The sequence below is a fragment of the Heterodontus francisci genome, chromosome 18 (assembly GCF_036365525.1).
Source record: "Heterodontus francisci isolate sHetFra1 chromosome 18, sHetFra1.hap1, whole genome shotgun sequence".
NCBI classification, from domain to species: domain Eukaryota; kingdom Metazoa; phylum Chordata; class Chondrichthyes; order Heterodontiformes; family Heterodontidae; genus Heterodontus; species Heterodontus francisci.
In genome coordinates, this window is record NC_090388.1 from 9,303,210 (window position 1) to 9,322,358 (window position 19,149).

At 43.9% G+C, this 19,149-nt stretch overlaps 1 protein-coding gene across 1 annotated transcript in view; it reads left to right on the forward strand.

Moving 5' to 3' along the window:
* Positions 1-17,982, forward strand: part of endouc (endonuclease, polyU-specific C) — a 55,305-nt gene extending 37,323 nt beyond the window's left edge. Inside the window, exons 4-7 of the mRNA XM_068050211.1 lie at positions 245-366; positions 7,331-7,443; positions 11,043-11,196; positions 15,535-17,982. Coding sequence (XP_067906312.1) covers positions 245-366; positions 7,331-7,443; positions 11,043-11,196; positions 15,535-15,798 — 653 coding nt within the window. The 3' untranslated portion in view covers positions 15,799-17,982. The remainder of the gene's footprint in view (positions 1-244; positions 367-7,330; positions 7,444-11,042; positions 11,197-15,534) is intronic.
* Positions 17,983-19,149: the final 1,167 nt, after the last annotated feature.

The window sequence follows — 19,149 nt, forward strand, 5'->3', positions numbered from 1 at the left end:
GTAGAATACAGATCTGACCTGACCCGAACCTGTCACATGTAGTCGGGTTTGGTCGGGTTCGGGTCAGGTAGCCAGGCTTTACATCCCTCAACTTGCTGTGAGCAAGGCCACAGAAACCAAATGGTATAAATTTTAAAAAAAAATCTTATTTGCACATTTTGAGATACTTTCAAAGATCATTTTTTTTTTGGTAAGTTGTTCTGTTCAGTCACTTACTTTAATATTTGATCATTCATTTAAATAGCCTTCACTGCCCTCTTGGACAACTATGAAATGTCAACTGGAATTGCAGAGGTGGTGACTCCGGAAGAAATGGCTGAAAACAGTCGCTTTCTCGATGCGATTCTCGAAACAAGAGTCATGCAGGTGGGTGGTGTTGGCAATTAGACTTTCAAAAGGCACCAGGTTTCTGAAACCGTGAACAGCACACTTGGTCAGAGCCGTAGCTTGTATTTATGAAGCAGCTAGTGACTCAAACTGTTAGCATATGACAATCAAATTAATGGTAATAGTACATCAAGGACAAACTTCCTGCCCATCACACTTTGGGCTGGACTGAGATTTTTTTGCACTCCAAATAAAGGAACTCTTCATGAAGAAACACTACCAGAGGCAAAATATCTGCAGCCTCTTAATTGACCCTGGTAGAAATACACTCATTGTTTGCTGAACATCAATTAGACATTGTAACCTTAAAGGGGCAACTTCAGCAGAAGAACAATGCATTGCGTTCCACTTCTTGTCAAACAGTCGATCCTCTGATTTAACCAGAAGATCAATATAATGCTTTTAGTGTGGAAGAATGTCTCGGGAGGCTTCACAGAGGCGGAAGGAAAATTGGACACTGATTCAAACGAGGACATGTTAGGAGGAGTGAGCGACAGCTTAGTCAAAGCATTGAGTTTTAAGGAGCACCTTGTTGGGAGGCTGCGGGGTTTGGAGTTTCAATGGGACCAAGGTGGCTGAAGGCAAAGACACCGATTATTCGTTCCTGGGATGTGAGCATTGCTGGCAGTATTACCCATCCCTAATTGCCCTTCAGAAGGTGGTGGTGAGCTGCCTTCTTGAACTAGTTGATTCTGACTAAGGTCCTGAATCTTAATAAAGGAAACTATGAAGGTATGAGGCGCGAGTTGGCTATGATGGATTGGGAAACGTTACTTAAAAGGATGACGGTGGATAGGCAATGGCAAACATTCAAAGAGCACATGGATGAACTGCAACAATTGTTCATTCCTGAAAAAAACAACAGACCTGAGGATTGGGAGCTGTTTAGAATTCAGCAAAGGAGGACCAAGGTATTGATTAAGAAGGGGAAAATAGAGTACGAGAGTAAGCTTGTGGGGAACATAAAAACTGACTGTAAAAGTTTCTATAGGTATGTGAAGAGAAAGAGATTGGTGAAGACAAATGTAGGTCCCTTACAGTCAGAAACAGGGGAATTTATTGTGGGGAACAAAGAAATGGCTGACCAACTAAATGCATACTTTGGTTCTGTCTTCACAAAGGAGGACACAAATATCATACCAGAAATGTTGGGGAACACAGGGTTTAGTGAGAGGGAGGAACTGAAGGAAATCAGTATTAGTAGAAAAATGGTGTTGGGGAAATTGATGGGATTGAAGGCCGATAAATCCCCAGGGCCTGATGGTATGCATCCCAGAGTACTTAAGGAAGTGGCCCTAGAAATAGTGGATGCATTGGTGGTCATCTTCCAAGATTCTATAGACTCTGGAACAGTTCCTACAGATTGGAGGGTAGCTAATGTAACCCCACTATTTAAAAAGGGAGGTAGAGAGAAAGCAGGGAATTATAGACCAGTCAGCCTGACGTCGGTAGTGGGGAAAATTCTAGAGTCCATTATCAACGATTTTATAGCAGAGCACGTAGAGAACAGTGGTAGAATCGGACAGAGTAAGCATCGATTTACGAAAGGGAAATTATGCTTGACAAATCTACTAGAATTCTTCGAGGATGTAACTAGTAGAGTTGATGAGGGGGAGCCAGTGGATGTGGTTTATTTGGACTTTCAGAAGGCTTTCGACAAAGTCCCACATAAGAGATTAGCATGTAAAATTAAAGTGCATGCGATTGGGGATAGTGTATTGCGATGGATAGAAAATTGGTTGGCGGACAGGAAACAAAGAGTAGGGATAAATGGGTCTTTTTCCGAATGGCAGGCAGTGACTAGTGGGGTACCACAGGGATCGGTGCTGGGACCCCAGCTATTCACAATATATATTAATGATTTAGATGAGGGAACTAAATGTAATATCTCCAAATTTGCAGATGACACAAAACTGGGTGGGAGGGTGAGCTGTGAGGAGGATGCAGAGAGGCTTCAGGGTGATTTGGACAAGTTGAGTGAGTGGGCTAATGCATGGCAGATGCAGTATAATGTGGATAAATGTGAGGTTATCCACTTGGGTAGCAACAATAGGAAGGCAGATTATTATCTGAACGGCTATAAACTGAGAGAGGGGAATATGCAACAAGACCTGGGTGTTCTCGTACACCAGTCGCTGAAGGTAAGCATGCAGGTATACAGGCAGTAAAAAAGGCAAATGGTATGTTGTCCTTCATAGCGAGAGGATTCGAGTACAGGAGCAGGGATGTCTTGCTGCAATTATACAGGGCCTTGGTGAGGCCACACCTGGAATATTGTGTGCAGTTTTGGTCTCCTTATCTGAGGAAGGATGTTCTTGCTATAGAGGGAGTGCAGCGAAGGTTTACCAGACTGATTCCTGGGATGGCAGGACTGATGTATGAGGAGAGATTGAGTCAGTTAGGATTATATTCGCTGGAGTTCAGAAGAGTGAGGGGGGATCTCATAGAAACCTATAAAATTCCAACAGGACTTGACCGGGTAGATGCAGGAAGGATGTTCCCGATGGTGGGAGGAGTCCAGAACCAGGGGTCATAGTCTAAGGATACGGGGTAAACCTTTCAGGACTGAGATGAGGAGAAATTTCTTCATCCCAGAGAGTGGTGAGCCTGTGGAATTCACTACCACAGAAAGCAGTTGAGGCCAAAACATTGTATGTTTTCAAGAAGGAGTTAGATATAGCTCTTGGGTTTAAAAGGATCAAAGGATATGGGGGGAAAGCAGGAACAGGTTACTGAGTTGGATGATCAGCCATGATCATAATGAATGACGGAGCAGGCTCGAAGGGCTAAATGGCCTACTCCTCCTATTTTCTATATTTCTCTGTAACTGCTGCAGTCTATGTGAGGTAGATACACCCACGGTGCTTTTTTCTGTACCGGTTTGATGCAACTGAGTGACTTGCTACACCATTTCAGAGGGCAGTTAAGAGTCAACCACAATATGGTGGCGTGAAGGGTGGTGAAAATGCACAAAAGGCTCAAGTCGGAAGAACAGAGTTTGGGTGCAGGGTTATTGCAAACGAGAAAGAATCCCAGAAGCTCAGTATTCAGTGCAGCTTTAAAAAAACGGAGCACAGTCATTTCAAAACACCAGTCTGCGATACAAGTAACTGTGGGCAGTGGTTTTCATTGATTTTTGTCCTTGGCTTGTTAGTCTATTCATCAGCCAACAGACTAAGTTTGGGCCACACTCATTTCTTTAGCTGCACTGAATGTTGCCCAGAGATTCTGCCTTATTCCAAATTTCCCACATACAGTAGCAGTGCAGCCTGTGCGGACCAAGTGCAAATGTCGAAATGTAACCAGAGGACGCAGTTTTGGAAGAACCAGAGGTGGCTTGTAAAAGAAATGGATGCAGCGAGTTGTTGTGGTCTGGAAAGCACTGCCTAATAGGGTGGTGTAAGCAGGGTCAATCGTAATTTTCGAAAAGGAATTGGATAAAAAAAAATTTATTCATTCATGGGATGTGGGCGTCACTGGCCAGGCCAGCATTTATTGCCCATCCCTGATTACCCTTGAGAAGGTGGTGGTGAGCTGCCTTTTTGAACCACTGCAGTCCATTTGGGGTACGTATACCCACAGTGCTGTTAGGAAGGGTGTTCCAGGATTTTGACCCAGCGACAGTGAAGGAACGGCGATATAGTTCCAAGTCAGGATGGTGTGCGACTTGGAGGGGAACTTGTAGGTGATGGTGTTCCCATGTATTTGCTACCCTTGTCCTTCTAGTTGGTAGAGGTCGCGGGTTTGGAAGGTGCTGTCTAAGGAGCCTTGGTGCATTGCTGCAGTGCATCTTGTAGATGGTACACACTGCTGCTACTGTGCTTCGGTGGTGGAGGGAGTGAATGCTTGTAGATGGGGTGCCAATCAAGCGTGCTGCTTTGTCCTGGATGGTGTTGAGCTTCTTGGGTGTTGTTGGAGCTGCACCCATCCAGGCAAGTGGAGAGTATTTCATCACACTCCTGACTTGTGCCTTGTAGATGGTGGACAGACCTTAGGGAGTCAGGAGGTGAGTTACTCGCCTCAGGATTCCTAGCCTCTGACCTGCTCTTGTAGCCACGGTATTTGTATGCTACTCCAGTTCAGTTTCTGGTCAATGGTAGCCCCTAGGATGTTGATAGTGGGGGATTCAGCGATGGTAATGCCATTGAATGTCAAGGGGAGATGGTTAGATTCTCTCTTGTTGGAGATGGTCATTGCCTGGCACTTGTGTGGCGCGAATGTTACTTGCCACTTCTCAGCCCAAGCCGGGATATTGTCCAGGTCTTGCTGTGTTTCTACCCGGACTGCTTCAGTATCTGAGGAGTCACGAATGGTGCTGAACATTGTGCAATCATCAGCGAACATCCCCACTTCTGACCTTATGATTGAAGGAAGGTCATTGATGAAGCAGCTGAAGATGGTTGGGCCTAGGACGCTACCCTGAGGAACTCCTGCAGTGATGTCCTGGAGCTCAGATGATTGACCTCCAACAACCACAACCATCTTCCTTTGCGCTAGGTATGACTCCAATCAGGGGAGGGTTTTCCCCCTGATTCCCATTGACCTCAGTTTTGCAAGGGCTCCTTGATGCCATACTCGGTCAAATGCTGCCTTGATGTCACGGGCAGTCACTCTCACCTCATATTTGAAGGGGAAACAACTACAGGGCTCTGGGGAAAGAGCAGGAGAGTGGGACTAATTGAATAGCTTTTTCAAATAGCTGGCACCGTCACGATGAACCAAATGGCCTCCTTTTGTGCTCTAGGATTCTATGAGAGTGTAGCTCACTGGTACAGATGGCCTCCAATTACTGCATCGTGTAACTCTCCAGTGCTTCAGTCTGTTTTTGGCCAGCTGCATTGGAGATTAGATTTCTCACGGCCAAAGTCTTCAGAAGTGGGTCAGTCAGAATATCAGGCTTTAGTTCAATTATTTGACCCGACTGGTCTTTTCTTTATTTCTATTTTTAGATTTTTTTCCAGGAGAGTGGCTGGTGAAACTGGTTGATGCTGGAGTGTGAACTTCTGGAATGTTCTTTCATGTATGCTAAAAGAACAGGATGCTTCTATAGGTTTTGACCAATGCTAGCCAGCCAAATAAAGCGAGCATAAATCAAAAACAGATGAGCATTATTGTCCAGGAGCTTCTGGACAAATTAGAATTTTGCGGAGTCCGTGCTTGAGCTGGACCCTGGTTCCAAGCAGTGCCGACTGGCACTGACCTGTGCGGTAAATCCTCTGGAGCTTCCAACATCAGGAAAAGGATTAACCTCTTCTGCCAAATGCCACAGTAAAGTCTTGACCTCTGGTGCTCATGATCATTGTCTCTAATTCCACCTTGAGCTCAAAGTCGATGTGCAGGGAACGGCCACCATGTATTTTCCACAATATTCAGAAGCAGATACATGAGGACAATCAGCCCCAACGATCCAGCAATGCCCAGTTGGTATGGAAGAGTCTTCACTTGATGCAGGGTTCCTTAGCGACAGATGATGCCAGCACAGACACAGAATCACGGATCATTTTAGATTCCTCAGAGGCCAAACGCATCAACACTGACACACACTAAGCCATTTTATTATTTTTATTCATCCTCGGGATGCCCATCGCTAGTTTTCCTGAAATGGTGGTGGTGGGTTACCTTCATGAACCACTGGGTAGCGGTTTGATATAACTGAGTAGCTTGCTAGGCCGATTCAGGGGGCGGTTAAGAGTCGCCCAGTTTGGTGTGGATCTGGAGTCATATACAGACCCAGACCGGGTAAGGACAGCGGATTTCTTCTTAAGATCATTAGTGAACCAGGTGGATTTTACAACAATTCAACACATGAAGATAAAAGCAAAATACTACAGATGCTGGAAATCTGAAATTAAAACAGAAAATGCTGGAAATACTCAGCAGGTCAGGCAGCATTTGTGGAGAGAGAAGCAGAGTTAACGTTTCCACGGTGAGAATGCTACCCACTGAACCAAGGCTGACAACCTTACATTGTACCTGGACCCTCTCACCAAGGGAAACCCAAACCCAGGGACATACGTTGCTTGTTGTTTGAGGAATGATGAGGCCAGAAGGTGGGAAACCTCTCACTGAGCGTAAGGGACCTGAATCTCTTCTCATCAGGGAATCAAAGATGAGGATTGAAGACTTCAAAGTTATGAAGGAAATCAGTGCTTATCTGAGTGATGAATGCTTCTAGGATGTAAACCTCAGAACTTTCGCCAATTCCTGCTTTCACAAGCCGTGTACAATATGCCACATCATGGACCATATCCAACTTAATTTCCTGAAGCAAGGTCCTGCCAGATCTCTCCATGTTGCCAAAAGTAATCAGACTACTTCCAGGATGTTTATAAAGCATTATAACTTGTCTTCATCTTTGTTTGCATTCTTCGGTTTAACAAGTCTGGTGTCCTAGCAGTTTAGAGAGCATTGTCCGTGTTGGCTGTTTGTGTTTCTGTACTTGCCACCTTCAATCACGTTCCTAACCAAATAATTATCAACATTTTTTTTTTAATTCTTTGACTGTTCTTGTTGTGAGCTTGTTCTCTGGCTTGGCACTAGGTAAAAAGTACCATTGAGTGCCAGTTAAAGCTTTATTCATTTATGATTCATTTTATGATCTTGCAGGATTTTGTTTTGGCATTGAACACAAGTGGAGTTTTTGTTTGTAATCTGTCGTTTGAACCGAGATTACTTTATACGACTGACGTGGAGATGAATTTTAACCTGGCAGGAAACTGACAGGATCGGATAGGGTGCCTGTTTATAATAATAGCTAGGCTGTAAATTGGGCAGTTTATCCAATCCAATCAGCTTCCCACTGGATGAATTAGGTTAAAACTACTCCCTTTGTCTGGTGTCTGAATGACAATGAAAGTAAAGACAGTGATGCCACAGTATTAAACTGAGCAGTAACTGTGAAACCCAATACTTTGACTCTGACTCGCAACTGTCCTCTTTTCAGTTAACTCACCAATACCTTGCCAGTAAAAATCTCACATCGGCCGATCCACAGAAGTTTAAGCAACATCTCTACGACATCTGGTTTCAGCTATATTCCAGAGGAGGGAACCGTGGGTATGTTTTTGACAGCAATCTGCTTCATTTCTAACATCTGTCTGCTCTACTTACGATCAGGGGCCTTAAACCAAGCTGTGCTCAGTAGGAACATTTTCTATTTATTAACCGGTTGATTTCTTGTGGATTAGCGCATTGGGAGTCAACACTGAGTGTAACCCTCAGATCAAGCAAGGCTGGAGTACGGTGGGGTAATTGGAACAGGATAGAGGGAAGGGGAGGCACAGAGTGGGAAAGGAGAGGGGTGGAATGGTGGCGGGTGGGAGGAGAGGGAAGGTGGGGAAGGGAACGAGAGGCTGGAAGTGACAAAAGAGAGTCAGTGGGTGGGTGGCACACTTTGGCAGGGGGGCGGGAAACGAGTTGTGATCTGTCTCAGTGAGCAGAAAGGCATGAGGGGCTGCAAACTCTGAAACTGTCTCAGCGGAGAAGGGGCAGTATTCTGTCCAGGGGTGATCGGAGGCAGCGGGCTGATGCTACTGTCACAATTGGCCATGGGGTGAATTCCTGGAACTACCTGAGACAGCCCACAGTTGCAAGCTGCAAATATTTAGTCAGGCGGTTAGTTTGACAGGAGTGCCCCATGACTCACTGAATTAATGTCAGCCTTGGCTCAGTTGGTAGCAGTCTTGCCGCTGAGTCATAAAGGTTGTGGGTTCAAATCCCATTCCAGGACTTGAGCACAAAAATTAAGAATGACGCTCCAGTACAGTACTGAGGGAATGTTTGAGGTGCCGTCTTTTCGATGAGACATTAAACTGAAGCTATGTCTGCCCTCTCGGGTGGACGTAACAGATCCCATGACACACTTTGAAGGAGAGCAGGAGAGTTATCCGCAGTGTCCTGGCCATTGCTTATCCCTCCATCAACATAACAAAAACAGATGATCTGGTCATCATCATATTGCTGTTTATGGGAGCTTGCTGTGTGCAAATTGGCTGCAATGTTTCCTACATTACAACAGTCATGACACTTTAAAAGTAATTCAGTGGCTTTAAAGTGCTTGGGCAGGTGCTATATAGATGCAAGACTTTTTTCTTTAAAGGCACACTCCAGTTGTGATTGCAAATAATTTGGTTTCCAAGTTACTTACAAAAAACGTCATGGGCTTTGAGAAGGGACCTTGTATAAAACCACCCAGTGGCCAAGCTGTGAAATTGCATGGAAATGCCAAACCACCCATTAAACTAGCAGCCACTGTCACATAATGTTAGGTTGTAGTGGATTATAATCCTATCCCCCTTTTGGGGGCTATCCTGGATGAGGCGTGTTTCTCAAGTAATCACGCTCACTTAAGGTTGAGAAAGACAGATCCCAAAGACACTTGAATGGGTCTGAAGGACTGATCTAACTTTCGCTAAAGGAAAGGAACCAGCTAAGAATATTACTGTCTTCCAGATAGCCTTTTTTAACAAGTTTCAGACAGATTATAATAACCTGGATATTATAAGGGTTTGGGAATCTGTCCTCTGTAATGTACCTCTCCACCAGACAGTGATACAGAAGCCTATGTGAGACAATATAATTTCTAAATTATATAAAATTTGATTGAATAACTGAGCGTGCAATTCACAGTTGGTGATACAGTCAATCGCAATGTTAATGTTTTAGGAAAAGAAAGAAAGTACAATCTGGTTTCTAGCAGAGAATCCAATTTTTAAATCATATATTGTTACAGTAAAATATTTAAGTGGGATATCCATCAATTATTAAAGTAGCATTTACCTTAAATCCCAAGTAGAAGACAACAGAGCTTAATGAGATATGTCTGTCCCAGTTAAGAAGAGAGCTATCGTTGCTTCACTCCAATAGCCGTACCTTTACTGTGAGAGACATTGGAGCGTATCCAACAAATCCAACTCCAATAATAAAAACAAGAAATGCTGGAATCACTCAGCAGGTCTGGCAGCATCTGTGGAAAGAGAAGCAGAGTTAATGTTTCGGGTCAGTGACCCTTCTTTGGAACTGCTGAGTGATTCTGTGGAACTCTGCTTCTCTTTCCACAGATGCTGCCAGATCTGCTGAGTGATTCCAGCATTTCTTGTTTTTATTTCAGATTTCCAGCATCCGCAGTATTTTGCTTTTATTAAATCCAACTCCAATGTGTGCTTCCCATATTTATACTGTGTTTCAAGTTGCATAACTAATTTCTTGCGTATAATGGTGTTACCTCTTCGGCAAGTAAGTTCAACCCTTTATTTCCCAAATAAGGCTGCATAACTGTTAATTTCTAGTTAAGATCCACATTCTTTGATTCCCAAGAAAGCTAGGCTAGTAGCAAGCTGCAAGCCTCTTGTGATGGTGAATTTTCTCCTTGGTCATTCAAGATTATGAATCAGTTTTTGGTTTTGGCCAGTTTTGTCAGAAATTCAGTTGACTGTGGTTTAGGGCTTGTTTGCATAAAGCCATCTTATTAACTATTACACTGTGGTAGCTTTTGTGACCGTTTGCAAAGCTGTTATCAATGTTCTACAGTGTGAAGAGGTTTGTGACTTTTGGAATGGATCCCTCTTATCAGAAGCTATCTCTATAGTCCCAAGATGGGGCAAGCCCTTCAACACATGGCATGTCATCCCAGTGCCAACGAAATGGACATTTTTAACCTTTTAGGAAGATGTACCCCTTCTTTAATTTTTTTAATCCCTGTTCATAGGAAAATAATTCTTTTAACTTTATAACCCCTCATTATGGCCAAATGCCTTCACAAATGCAGCACAGTGGCGCAGTGGTTAGCACCGCAGCCTCACAGCTCCAGCGACCTGGGTTCAATTCTGGGTACTGCCTGTGCGGAGTTTGCAAGTTCTCCCTGTGACCGTGTGGGTTTCCGCTGGGTGCTCCGGTTTCCTCCCACAGCCAAAGACTTGCAGGTTGATAGGTAAATTGGCCATTGTAAATTGCCGCTAGTGTAGGTAGGTGGTAGGGGAATTGAGGGAAGGTGGGGATGTGGTAGGAATATGGGGTTAATGTAGGATTAGTATAAATGGGTGGTTGATGGTCGACACAGACTCGGTGGGCCGAAGGGCCTGTTTCAGTGCTGTATCTCTAAATGAATAAATAAATAAAGCCCCAGAACATTTAACAAAGCCACCCCCCACCTGCAGGCAAAACTGGCCCCATCTATTGATTTTAACTATTGTTTGAACTTCCTCCTGTTATGAGCTAAGTAGCTTTTGCTGTGTTTAGGAGGAGGATGTTTGAGGTGAGGTAAGGAGACGTTACAAGATTTTTATTTTATTTTTATTTTTTTCACCCAGAGGGTGGTGGGTGTCTGAAATTCACTGCCAGGATCGGTGGAGGCAGAAACCCTCAATTCTTTTAAAAGGTACCTGGACATGTACCTGAAGTTCTGTAACCTACAGGGCTATGGACCAGGTGCTGGAAGGTGGGATTAGTTTGGCCGGCTAGTTTTGTCAGCAGGACACGATGGGCTGAATGGCCTCTCTCTGTGCCGTAATTTTTCTATGGTTCTATGAGTGGGGCACTAGAGCTGAAATATTCTTCTCCTTGTGTGATTCAGCAGATTCCTTGCATCAAATGTTCCAACTGGTTTCTATTGATGGATTAATATTTGGCTGTTTTATTGCTCTCTTTGCTTCCTCCAGGCGAGACTCTTCAGGGTTTGAACATGTGTTTGTAGGAGAGACCAAACGAGGGAGAGAGATCATGGGACTGCACAACTGGGTCCAATTCTACCTGCAGGAGAAGCGCAACCATATTGATTACAAAGGCTTTGTGGCCAGGAAAGACAAGACCAAGGTGTGAGCAACTGCGCTTGATGTTCGGACATGGTTGGCACCTGCACAAAAGGAGGCAGTTTAGCCTCTCAAGCCTGTTCTGCCATTCAGTGGGATCATGGCTGATCTGTGACCTAACTCCAGATATCTGCCTTTGCCCCATAATGCTTAATACCTTTGGTTAACAAAGATCTATCAATCTCAGATTTAAATTAACATTTGATCTAGAATCAATTGACATTTGCAGAACAGAGTTCCAAACATCTACCACCCTTTGCGTGTAGAAGCATTTCCTAACTGTACTTCTGAAAAGCCTGGCTTTAATTTTTAGGCCACATCCCCAAGTCCTGGTTGCCCTAACCAGTGGAAACAGTTTCTCTCTGTCTACCCAATCTATTGTCCAACTCCATCACTAGAGTGAGGTAGAAAGCACAGGTTCGCAAACATGTGAAAATGCCCGACAGGAAAAGACCCTCCCATCCATCCAGTTTGTCCCACACTATTGTGATAACCTTGTGCATTGCAATACAGACACTCCCCACCCCCACTGGAGTCCATGTGATCATCTGAGAGAAACGAAAAAGTGGATCAAAACCCAGACCAATAGTAGGCAGGGTAGGGTTTTTTTTAATTCTTTCGTGGGATGTTGGTGCCGCTGGCAAGGCCAACTTTGTTGAACATCCCTAATTGCCCTTGAAAACTGAGCGGTTTGCTAGGCCATTTCAGAGGGCAGTTAAGAGTCAGCCACATTGGTGTGCATCTGGGGTCACATGTAGGCCAGACCAGGTAAGGACGGCAGATTTCTTTCCCTAAAGGACATTAGTGAATGAGATGGATATTTACGACAATCAATGATAGTTTCATGGCACCATTACTGAAATTAGGTTTCAATTCCAGATTTTTAATTAATTAACAGCTGCCATGGTGGGATTTGAACCTTTGTCCCCAGGGCATTGGCCTGAGCCTCTGGATTACTAGTCCAGTGATATTACTACGATGCCGCCATCTCCCTTGTGGGGGGTGGAGTCTGGAAAAATCCCCTCTGATCCTCCTAGGCTGTTGAAAATTGTCCAGGGGATCACTGTCCCTGAATTCCCTGCAGTACCGACCTCTTGTACAAGGTGATCTCCGCCCCAGCCAGAAACAGGTCCAGCCAATTCAGTGAATTATTGTCCACCGCACGAGCCGACAGCCGTGGAACCACTGCCTGGCATCTAACCTGGTTCTGTCCTCCGTTCACCTGAGAACGGATGATCCCCTGGTCCTCCCTAAGCTATTCATTTGAAATAATTGATCGACATAAACACAATCTAGTCCCTTCATTATTTTATACACCACAATCAAATCGTCCATGAGTCTACGCTCTCTAATTGTAAAGCTGCAACTCTGAATCTAACTGGTTCAGTAAACATAGAATTAATCTTTTCATTACAGTGCAGAAGTAGACCATTTGGCCCATTGACCACACGTCCCACGTGATCACTCAAACAGTCACTAGATAATCGTACTTAAAATAATTATTCCCCGTTATTTATATCTTTCTGTAAGAAAAAGTCTTTCGCTTTACCTCCATGATGCATTTGTAGTTATTTAAGATACAAGTGCTTTTCTCCATTATTTATATAATTATAAAAGATTTTATATTTTTCCTCCCCTCGTGTTTCAGTATTAGTATAGGATTCTCCAGGGAGACTCCAGTGGAGTCCGCAATGACCAGATGATTGATGGTCATTTGACATGCTGTGGGCCAGGCTGACTGACCAACTGATTGCCACGCCCAAGATCAGCATCAAAATGCCATATTCAGATGTCTGTCATGGCTCAGTGGCTAGACTTGTCTCCTCTGAGTCAGAAGGTTGTGGGATCCAGCCCCATTCCATAGACTTGAGTACAAAATTTAGGCTGACATTCCAGTACCGCGTTGTTGAAGGTACCACTTATCAGGTGGAAAGTTAAACCGAGACCCCACCTGTTCTGTCGGGGAATAGGATCCTTGGCACAGTTCGAAGAAGAGCAGGGGAGTTCTCCCCGCCACCCCCCCTCCCACCCCCCAAGTCCTGTGCCAATATTTCTCCCTCAACCAACATCACTAAAACAGATTATCTGGTTATTATCACATTGCTGTTTGCGGGATCTTGCTGTGTGCAAATTGGCTGCCGTGCTTCCTACAGTGACTACACTTCAAAAGTACCTCATTGGCTGTAAAGTGCTTTGGGACATCCTATAGTCACGAAAAGCGCTAAAGAAATGCAAGTTTTTTTTTTTCTTTTTCTCTGACCTCAGTGCAAAATTACACTTCTGTGGCAACAACAAAAAAAGCCCTGACTCCAAACATTGCTGGTTCTGAAGCTTTCGTTTCATGCTACAAATTAGATGAAACTGAATTTTTTTTTTTTAAAAAGAAAAAGAAAGTTGTTTAATTTTCATATCTTGCAGTTGTTTGCAAATGTTTTGCCTGATTGTCTGGCGATGTGGGGGTCAGAGTGCGTAGTGTAGTTTGAACAAAAGGATGGTGAAGACTCCAGCACTCTCCTCTCACACACAAAATCTGTCTGTCGGTGGGAAACCCTCAGTAGCTCAGGCCCAAGTGACTGTTTAACTCGCGTCCCCTGGTGCAGGCAGGAGGGCAGGTTCATGTGGAGAAAATAGTTACAGACGTTTCTGACATTAAATGGCCAATTTGACAGATTGGTGTAGTGACTTATAGATTGATTACAGCAGAGAAGGAGGCCATTCTCCCCATCAAGTCCATGCTGGCTCTCTGTAGAGCAGTCCAATCTTTCCATTCCCCCACTCTATCCCCGTAGCCCCGTAAGTTTATTTTCCTCAAGTGCCCATCCTGTTTCCCTCTGAAATCATTGATCATCTCTGCTTCCACCAACCTCGTAGGCAGAGTTCCAGCATCATTCAGAATCTTTTTTTGTGGAATGTTGGTTCTAACTATACATCGAAGAAAGAAAATGACGAATGAAAACTATGAAGAAATTATTTGATCTGTTTTGTGGGGCAGCACAGAAACTGACCATTCAGTCCATCGTGTCCGTGCTGGCTCTTTGAAAGAGCTATCCAATTAATTTCAGTCCCCTTTCTCTTTCCCCCTTGTCCCTGCAAATTTCTCTTTTTGAAGTATTTCTCCAATTCCCCCTTTTGAATGTTGTTATTGAATCTGCTTCCACCGCCCTTTCAGGCAGCGAATTCCAGATCACAACAACTCTCAATGCTCCTCACAATGGAGGCAGTTTTGCCAGAATTATATCAGACCCCTTCATGATTTTGAGAAGGAAGTGAGGGAATCAATCCTTTAGTTTTCTCATTCTTCAATGTGACTTTTTTGCTGTTTTTACATTTAGTCAGTATAATTGGCTGAAATGCGAACAGATTAAGTGATCAGTTCTGCTCTCCGACTGTGGGACTTTTTTAAAAGTCTGGAGCTATGGTAATGGGCGAGATGCAAAGGTGTGAATTTTGTAGCGATTGGCTGGAATTTCTCGGTGTAAATTTAGCACCAAGTCAAGGGGATCTCCAGGCGAGCAGCAGCAATGATCTCAGCAAACAGGGTAAGCAGCCAATGAAATGGAAGTATTGACACAACAAACCAGCAAGTTAAAAACAAATTAATATTTTTCACTTAAGTTTTTAGATATCAAAATAAATTGTGATTGGATTAAGATAGAAGCTAAAATATCATAAACCTTTAAAAAAAATTAAAATGTGGGGGTTTTTTAAAATCATAATGGAGAAATTTGACATCCCACAAATACCAAATGAGCTTTTCAGGGCTAGTGAGGGTGTTTGGCCGTAATTGTGAAGTTGGTACTGTTGTGAATTGTGAAGCTGTTAAAAATCCAGTTACAGCTTATTCAACAGGGTGTAACATTTTCAAGGGTTTTTACAGTGTGATTAGTGATGCAAAAGTGGAATTTCTCATCAGTTCACTAAATGTTTACAGATTGCACTCAGGATGGGGCCTGAACGTGGCATCCTCTGGCAGAGCATAGACTCACTGACAGCAGCTTCGAGATTTCCCTGTTATTCTGCACATGTGCGGACTCCGCAAGTTGCTGTCTGTTTCAGCGGAGTAATGATGGTGGATGCTGACCGTTTTACCATCATTGCCACTGCAGAATCCGGACCAATGGGTTGACAGGGAAGCACATTCAGTTTTCTGCCCCTCTGCTGCTGTCCCTTCACACTCTTGGCCTCAGGACCTAATCAGGCTGGTCCCTCTCAGCAATGCCACCAGCATTTAAACACTCATTTGGAATTTTGCAGTAAGGTAGTATTTTATCGCGCGCGGGTTGTCTGTTCTCAAATGGAATCTGACTGATTTTTTTTCTGTTGCTGTGTTTTTTTTTCACAGCCTGATGAGGACGATCACGTCTTGACACTGCAGTTCAGCTGGAAGGAGATGGTGAAACCTGTGGGAAGCTCATTTATCGGCGTGAGCCCTGAGTTTGAGTTTGCCATCTACACCATCTGCTTCCTCCTGTCGCAGGGCAGGCTCTCGCGGGAGCTGGTTTTGGTAGACGAGTACCATTTGCAAATCGTTGTGCATCGCCACGGAAAGTACATTGGAACGTCCTACCCGGTCCTGCTCAGCAGCAACAACACGCCCTTGGAATGAGCCTGTGGAAGTCCCAGTAAACCACAGCTCCGTGTCTGCAGAATTATTATCCGTCCAATAAGCAGGCTGTAATCGATGCTGGAATATTGTTGCATTGTGGTATGTTCTCCATGTGAATGCATGTCGTGCACTATAATTAATGCACATTTTGCAGAAGTGCCTTGTTAGGAAAGCTCAATTAATGCTCTTTCTCCCTAATAAACCGACTTGATTTGTTGCTGTATAAAAGGCATAAAAGCATCAGTCTCTGATTTTAAAATCCAATTGCCTTTTTATTTAGTTTAATGCTCGGAATAGAACTCACTTCAAAAGTTGGTCTCCATTCCCCCCCCGCCCCCCCAAAAAAAAATCAGCACATTGTACACAATACCCTTTAAGCAATTAGGCTTTTTTTTTCAATTTAATATGTTGCAGGATTTTATTTTACTAGCTTATTTTGAATGACAATGCTGTAGTTCTGAAACTTGCAGACTCTGCAGTATAAAATAGTGTAAGACCCTGTATAGACTCTGTGACCACCTGATAAAGCACAATGTCACCTGCTTGTTATTAAAATCTTGGATTGAAGAATTTTCACCTCTTTGAGACTGGCCGATTGCCAATGTAAAAATCCTACTGATGATAAACCACCACATTTTAATATCGGAAAACAATCAATCTCTTGCTAATCCTCCAACCAGTTGCATCAGAAATAGTCAATTCACTTTAAGTGAAATTGGTGCTTTTTATTAGACATCTGAATCTGCAGCTTGATGTTTTCAGATCAATCTGATGTGAAACTCTCCACGATTTTAAACTGAGAGAAACATGTTCTTTCTCCATTCCACCCTTGAGGCTACACCAATCTCAAAAGACCAACAGCCATACAGCGAGACATCAGTTTGTGTTTTTAATATTGATAAGCATTTGCTTTTAGCTTCACGTGCTTTAACCAATGAAGTAGTCAGTCATTTAAGGGTTAACCCTACTTTAATGCTGTGTGCTTGCTCCATAGCCCTTGTCCCTTGTACTAGTATTAATGGATATATTTGTATTTACTATGTTTGAACTGTAAAAGTTTAAAAACGCACACTTTTTTGATATTTTAATTGGTCTTTAAAAATAACTCTTCAGTTTTATTTCTGTTATCGGTTTTCAGATAATTTTTTTTTTAACTGATCTTGTTTGGCCCTTTCTCAGTCTCTGAGGCGCCAGAAACGTGTAAGAAACTTTTTCCCATGGAGCTGTTCCCAGCGTTTAAGATGAAGTTAAGGAGGAAGCAGCTTAGTGTTCGGGGTGGGAACTGTTTTACACTAGCAAAGTCTGGTATCATTGAAACTGCCCGTCTGATCAGACTTTTCAGTAACTTATGTCCACCCTCCAGGGATTACTGAGATTTGAATCGATTTCTAAAGTTTAGTTTTAAATAGTTTGATAAAGACAAGAAGGTGTTCGGGGTTTACCTCAAACTGAGGGTTGGTCACATGCCAATCCAAAACTTGTTGGGATTTTGAAAATCCTAATAACTTTTCTTTTGCACAAACAACAGCAGTTCTGCTCCTTTCGAAAACCCAGAACTCGCTGATCCTCACTCCTGAACAACATCAAAAAATGTCAGTGCTTGTTGGTAAAACCTGTTTGAATCTGTTCACTGAAGTTGTTTTTTTTAAAAAAAAAAGCGCATTTTAAACTGTTCTAATTTTCGGTTGTAATCAATTGCGTCTGTGATGGACACACACATTTTCCTTATTTTCATATTTTTCTTACTTTTTATAAAAACTTTACTCCTATAAAGTTCAGTTTTTGTTTCCATGGAAGAGATGATTTCATGCGATCTGCAAATTTATCTCAACCGAACGCTTAACACACCTGCTGTGTATTGCGTCCTGTGCTGTTTGTACACAGGCATTAATCTGAACTGAGGTAATGCCTGTGTAAAGCAAGTGAATACTGGAATGTGTTAAATGTTGGTAAATGCAATTCGCTAATTGAAATTTCTACCCTTCTGTTCCAAGTGGTAAATAATCCGAGAGTTATTTTTATTGATGCTATTTGTTGACACCTAACCTTAATTTCTCAAAGTTCAACAGAACTGTGAAATACCAAGTTGACCAAAGTTTATTCTTTGCAGGTAGTAACAGTTCACTTGCTGCAATGCATGTCCTCCTTTTTATAAGCCTGAAATAAAGTTTACTATAAATATAAGTGTTTTGATGAGTGTTTAATTTTTTGATTGCTACATACTCATTCCAAGATTATCAGACATTAGCAGGCCAAGAGAGTGGTCATGTCTCCCCCACCCCCAAAATGGTCATGCCCCGATAGACAATGTTTGCCTTTATCTTGTGCCTCAGTTCCTCAAAACAGCTCAAAAGTCCCTCACAATTGATAAACTACTTTTTGAACTACTGGCATAGTTCTAGAGGAAAATGGTGTAACCAGTTTGCACACAGCAAATGTGATGATTGAGCACTTTATCTCTTTTTAGTGCAGTTGTTTGAGGGAGAATGTTGGCCAGGACATTAGGAAGACTTTTCTCTTTGAATCAACTTTGGTTCTTTTATGTCCAATTGGGTAAGCAGGTTGAGTGTTAGTATAACAGCCCATCCAAACAAAAAGGGCACCTTCAACAGTGCGGCGCCCCCTCAGTGCTTGCCCCCCCCCCTACAGTGCGGTTCTCCCACAATATTGCCCCTCTAATAATGCGATGCTCCCACAGTACTGCCCCTCTAACCGTGTGGCGCTCCCTGAGTACTGCCCCTCACACCGTGTGGCGCTCCCTGAGTACTGCCCCTCACACCGTGTGGCGCTCCCTGAGTACTGCCCCTCTAACCGTGCGGCGCTCCCTGAGTACTGCCCCTCTAACCGTGCGGCGCTCCTTAAGTACTGCCCCTCTAACCGTGCGGCGCTCCTTAAGTACTGCCCCTCTAACCGTGCGACGCTCCGAGTACTGCCCCTCTAACCGTGCGGCGCTCCGAGTACTGCCCCTCTAACCGTGCGGCGCTCCCTGAGTACTGCCCCTCTAACCGTGCGGCGCTCCTTAAGTACTGCCCCCCTAACCGTGCGGCGCTCCTTAAGTACTGCCCCCCTAACCGTGCGGCGCTCCGAGTACTGCCCCCCTAACCGTGCGGCGCTCCGAGTACTGCCCCCCTAACCGTGCGGCGCTCCGAGTACTGCCCCTGTAACCGTGCGGCGCTCCTTAAGTACTGCCCCTCTAACAGTGCGGCGCTCCTTAAGTACTGCCCCTCTAACCGTGCGGCGCTCCTTAAGTACTGCCCCTCTAACCGTGCTGCGCTCCTTAAGTACTGCCCCTCTAACCGTGCGGCGCTCCGAGTACTGCCCCTCTAACCGTGCGGCGCTCCGAGTACTGCC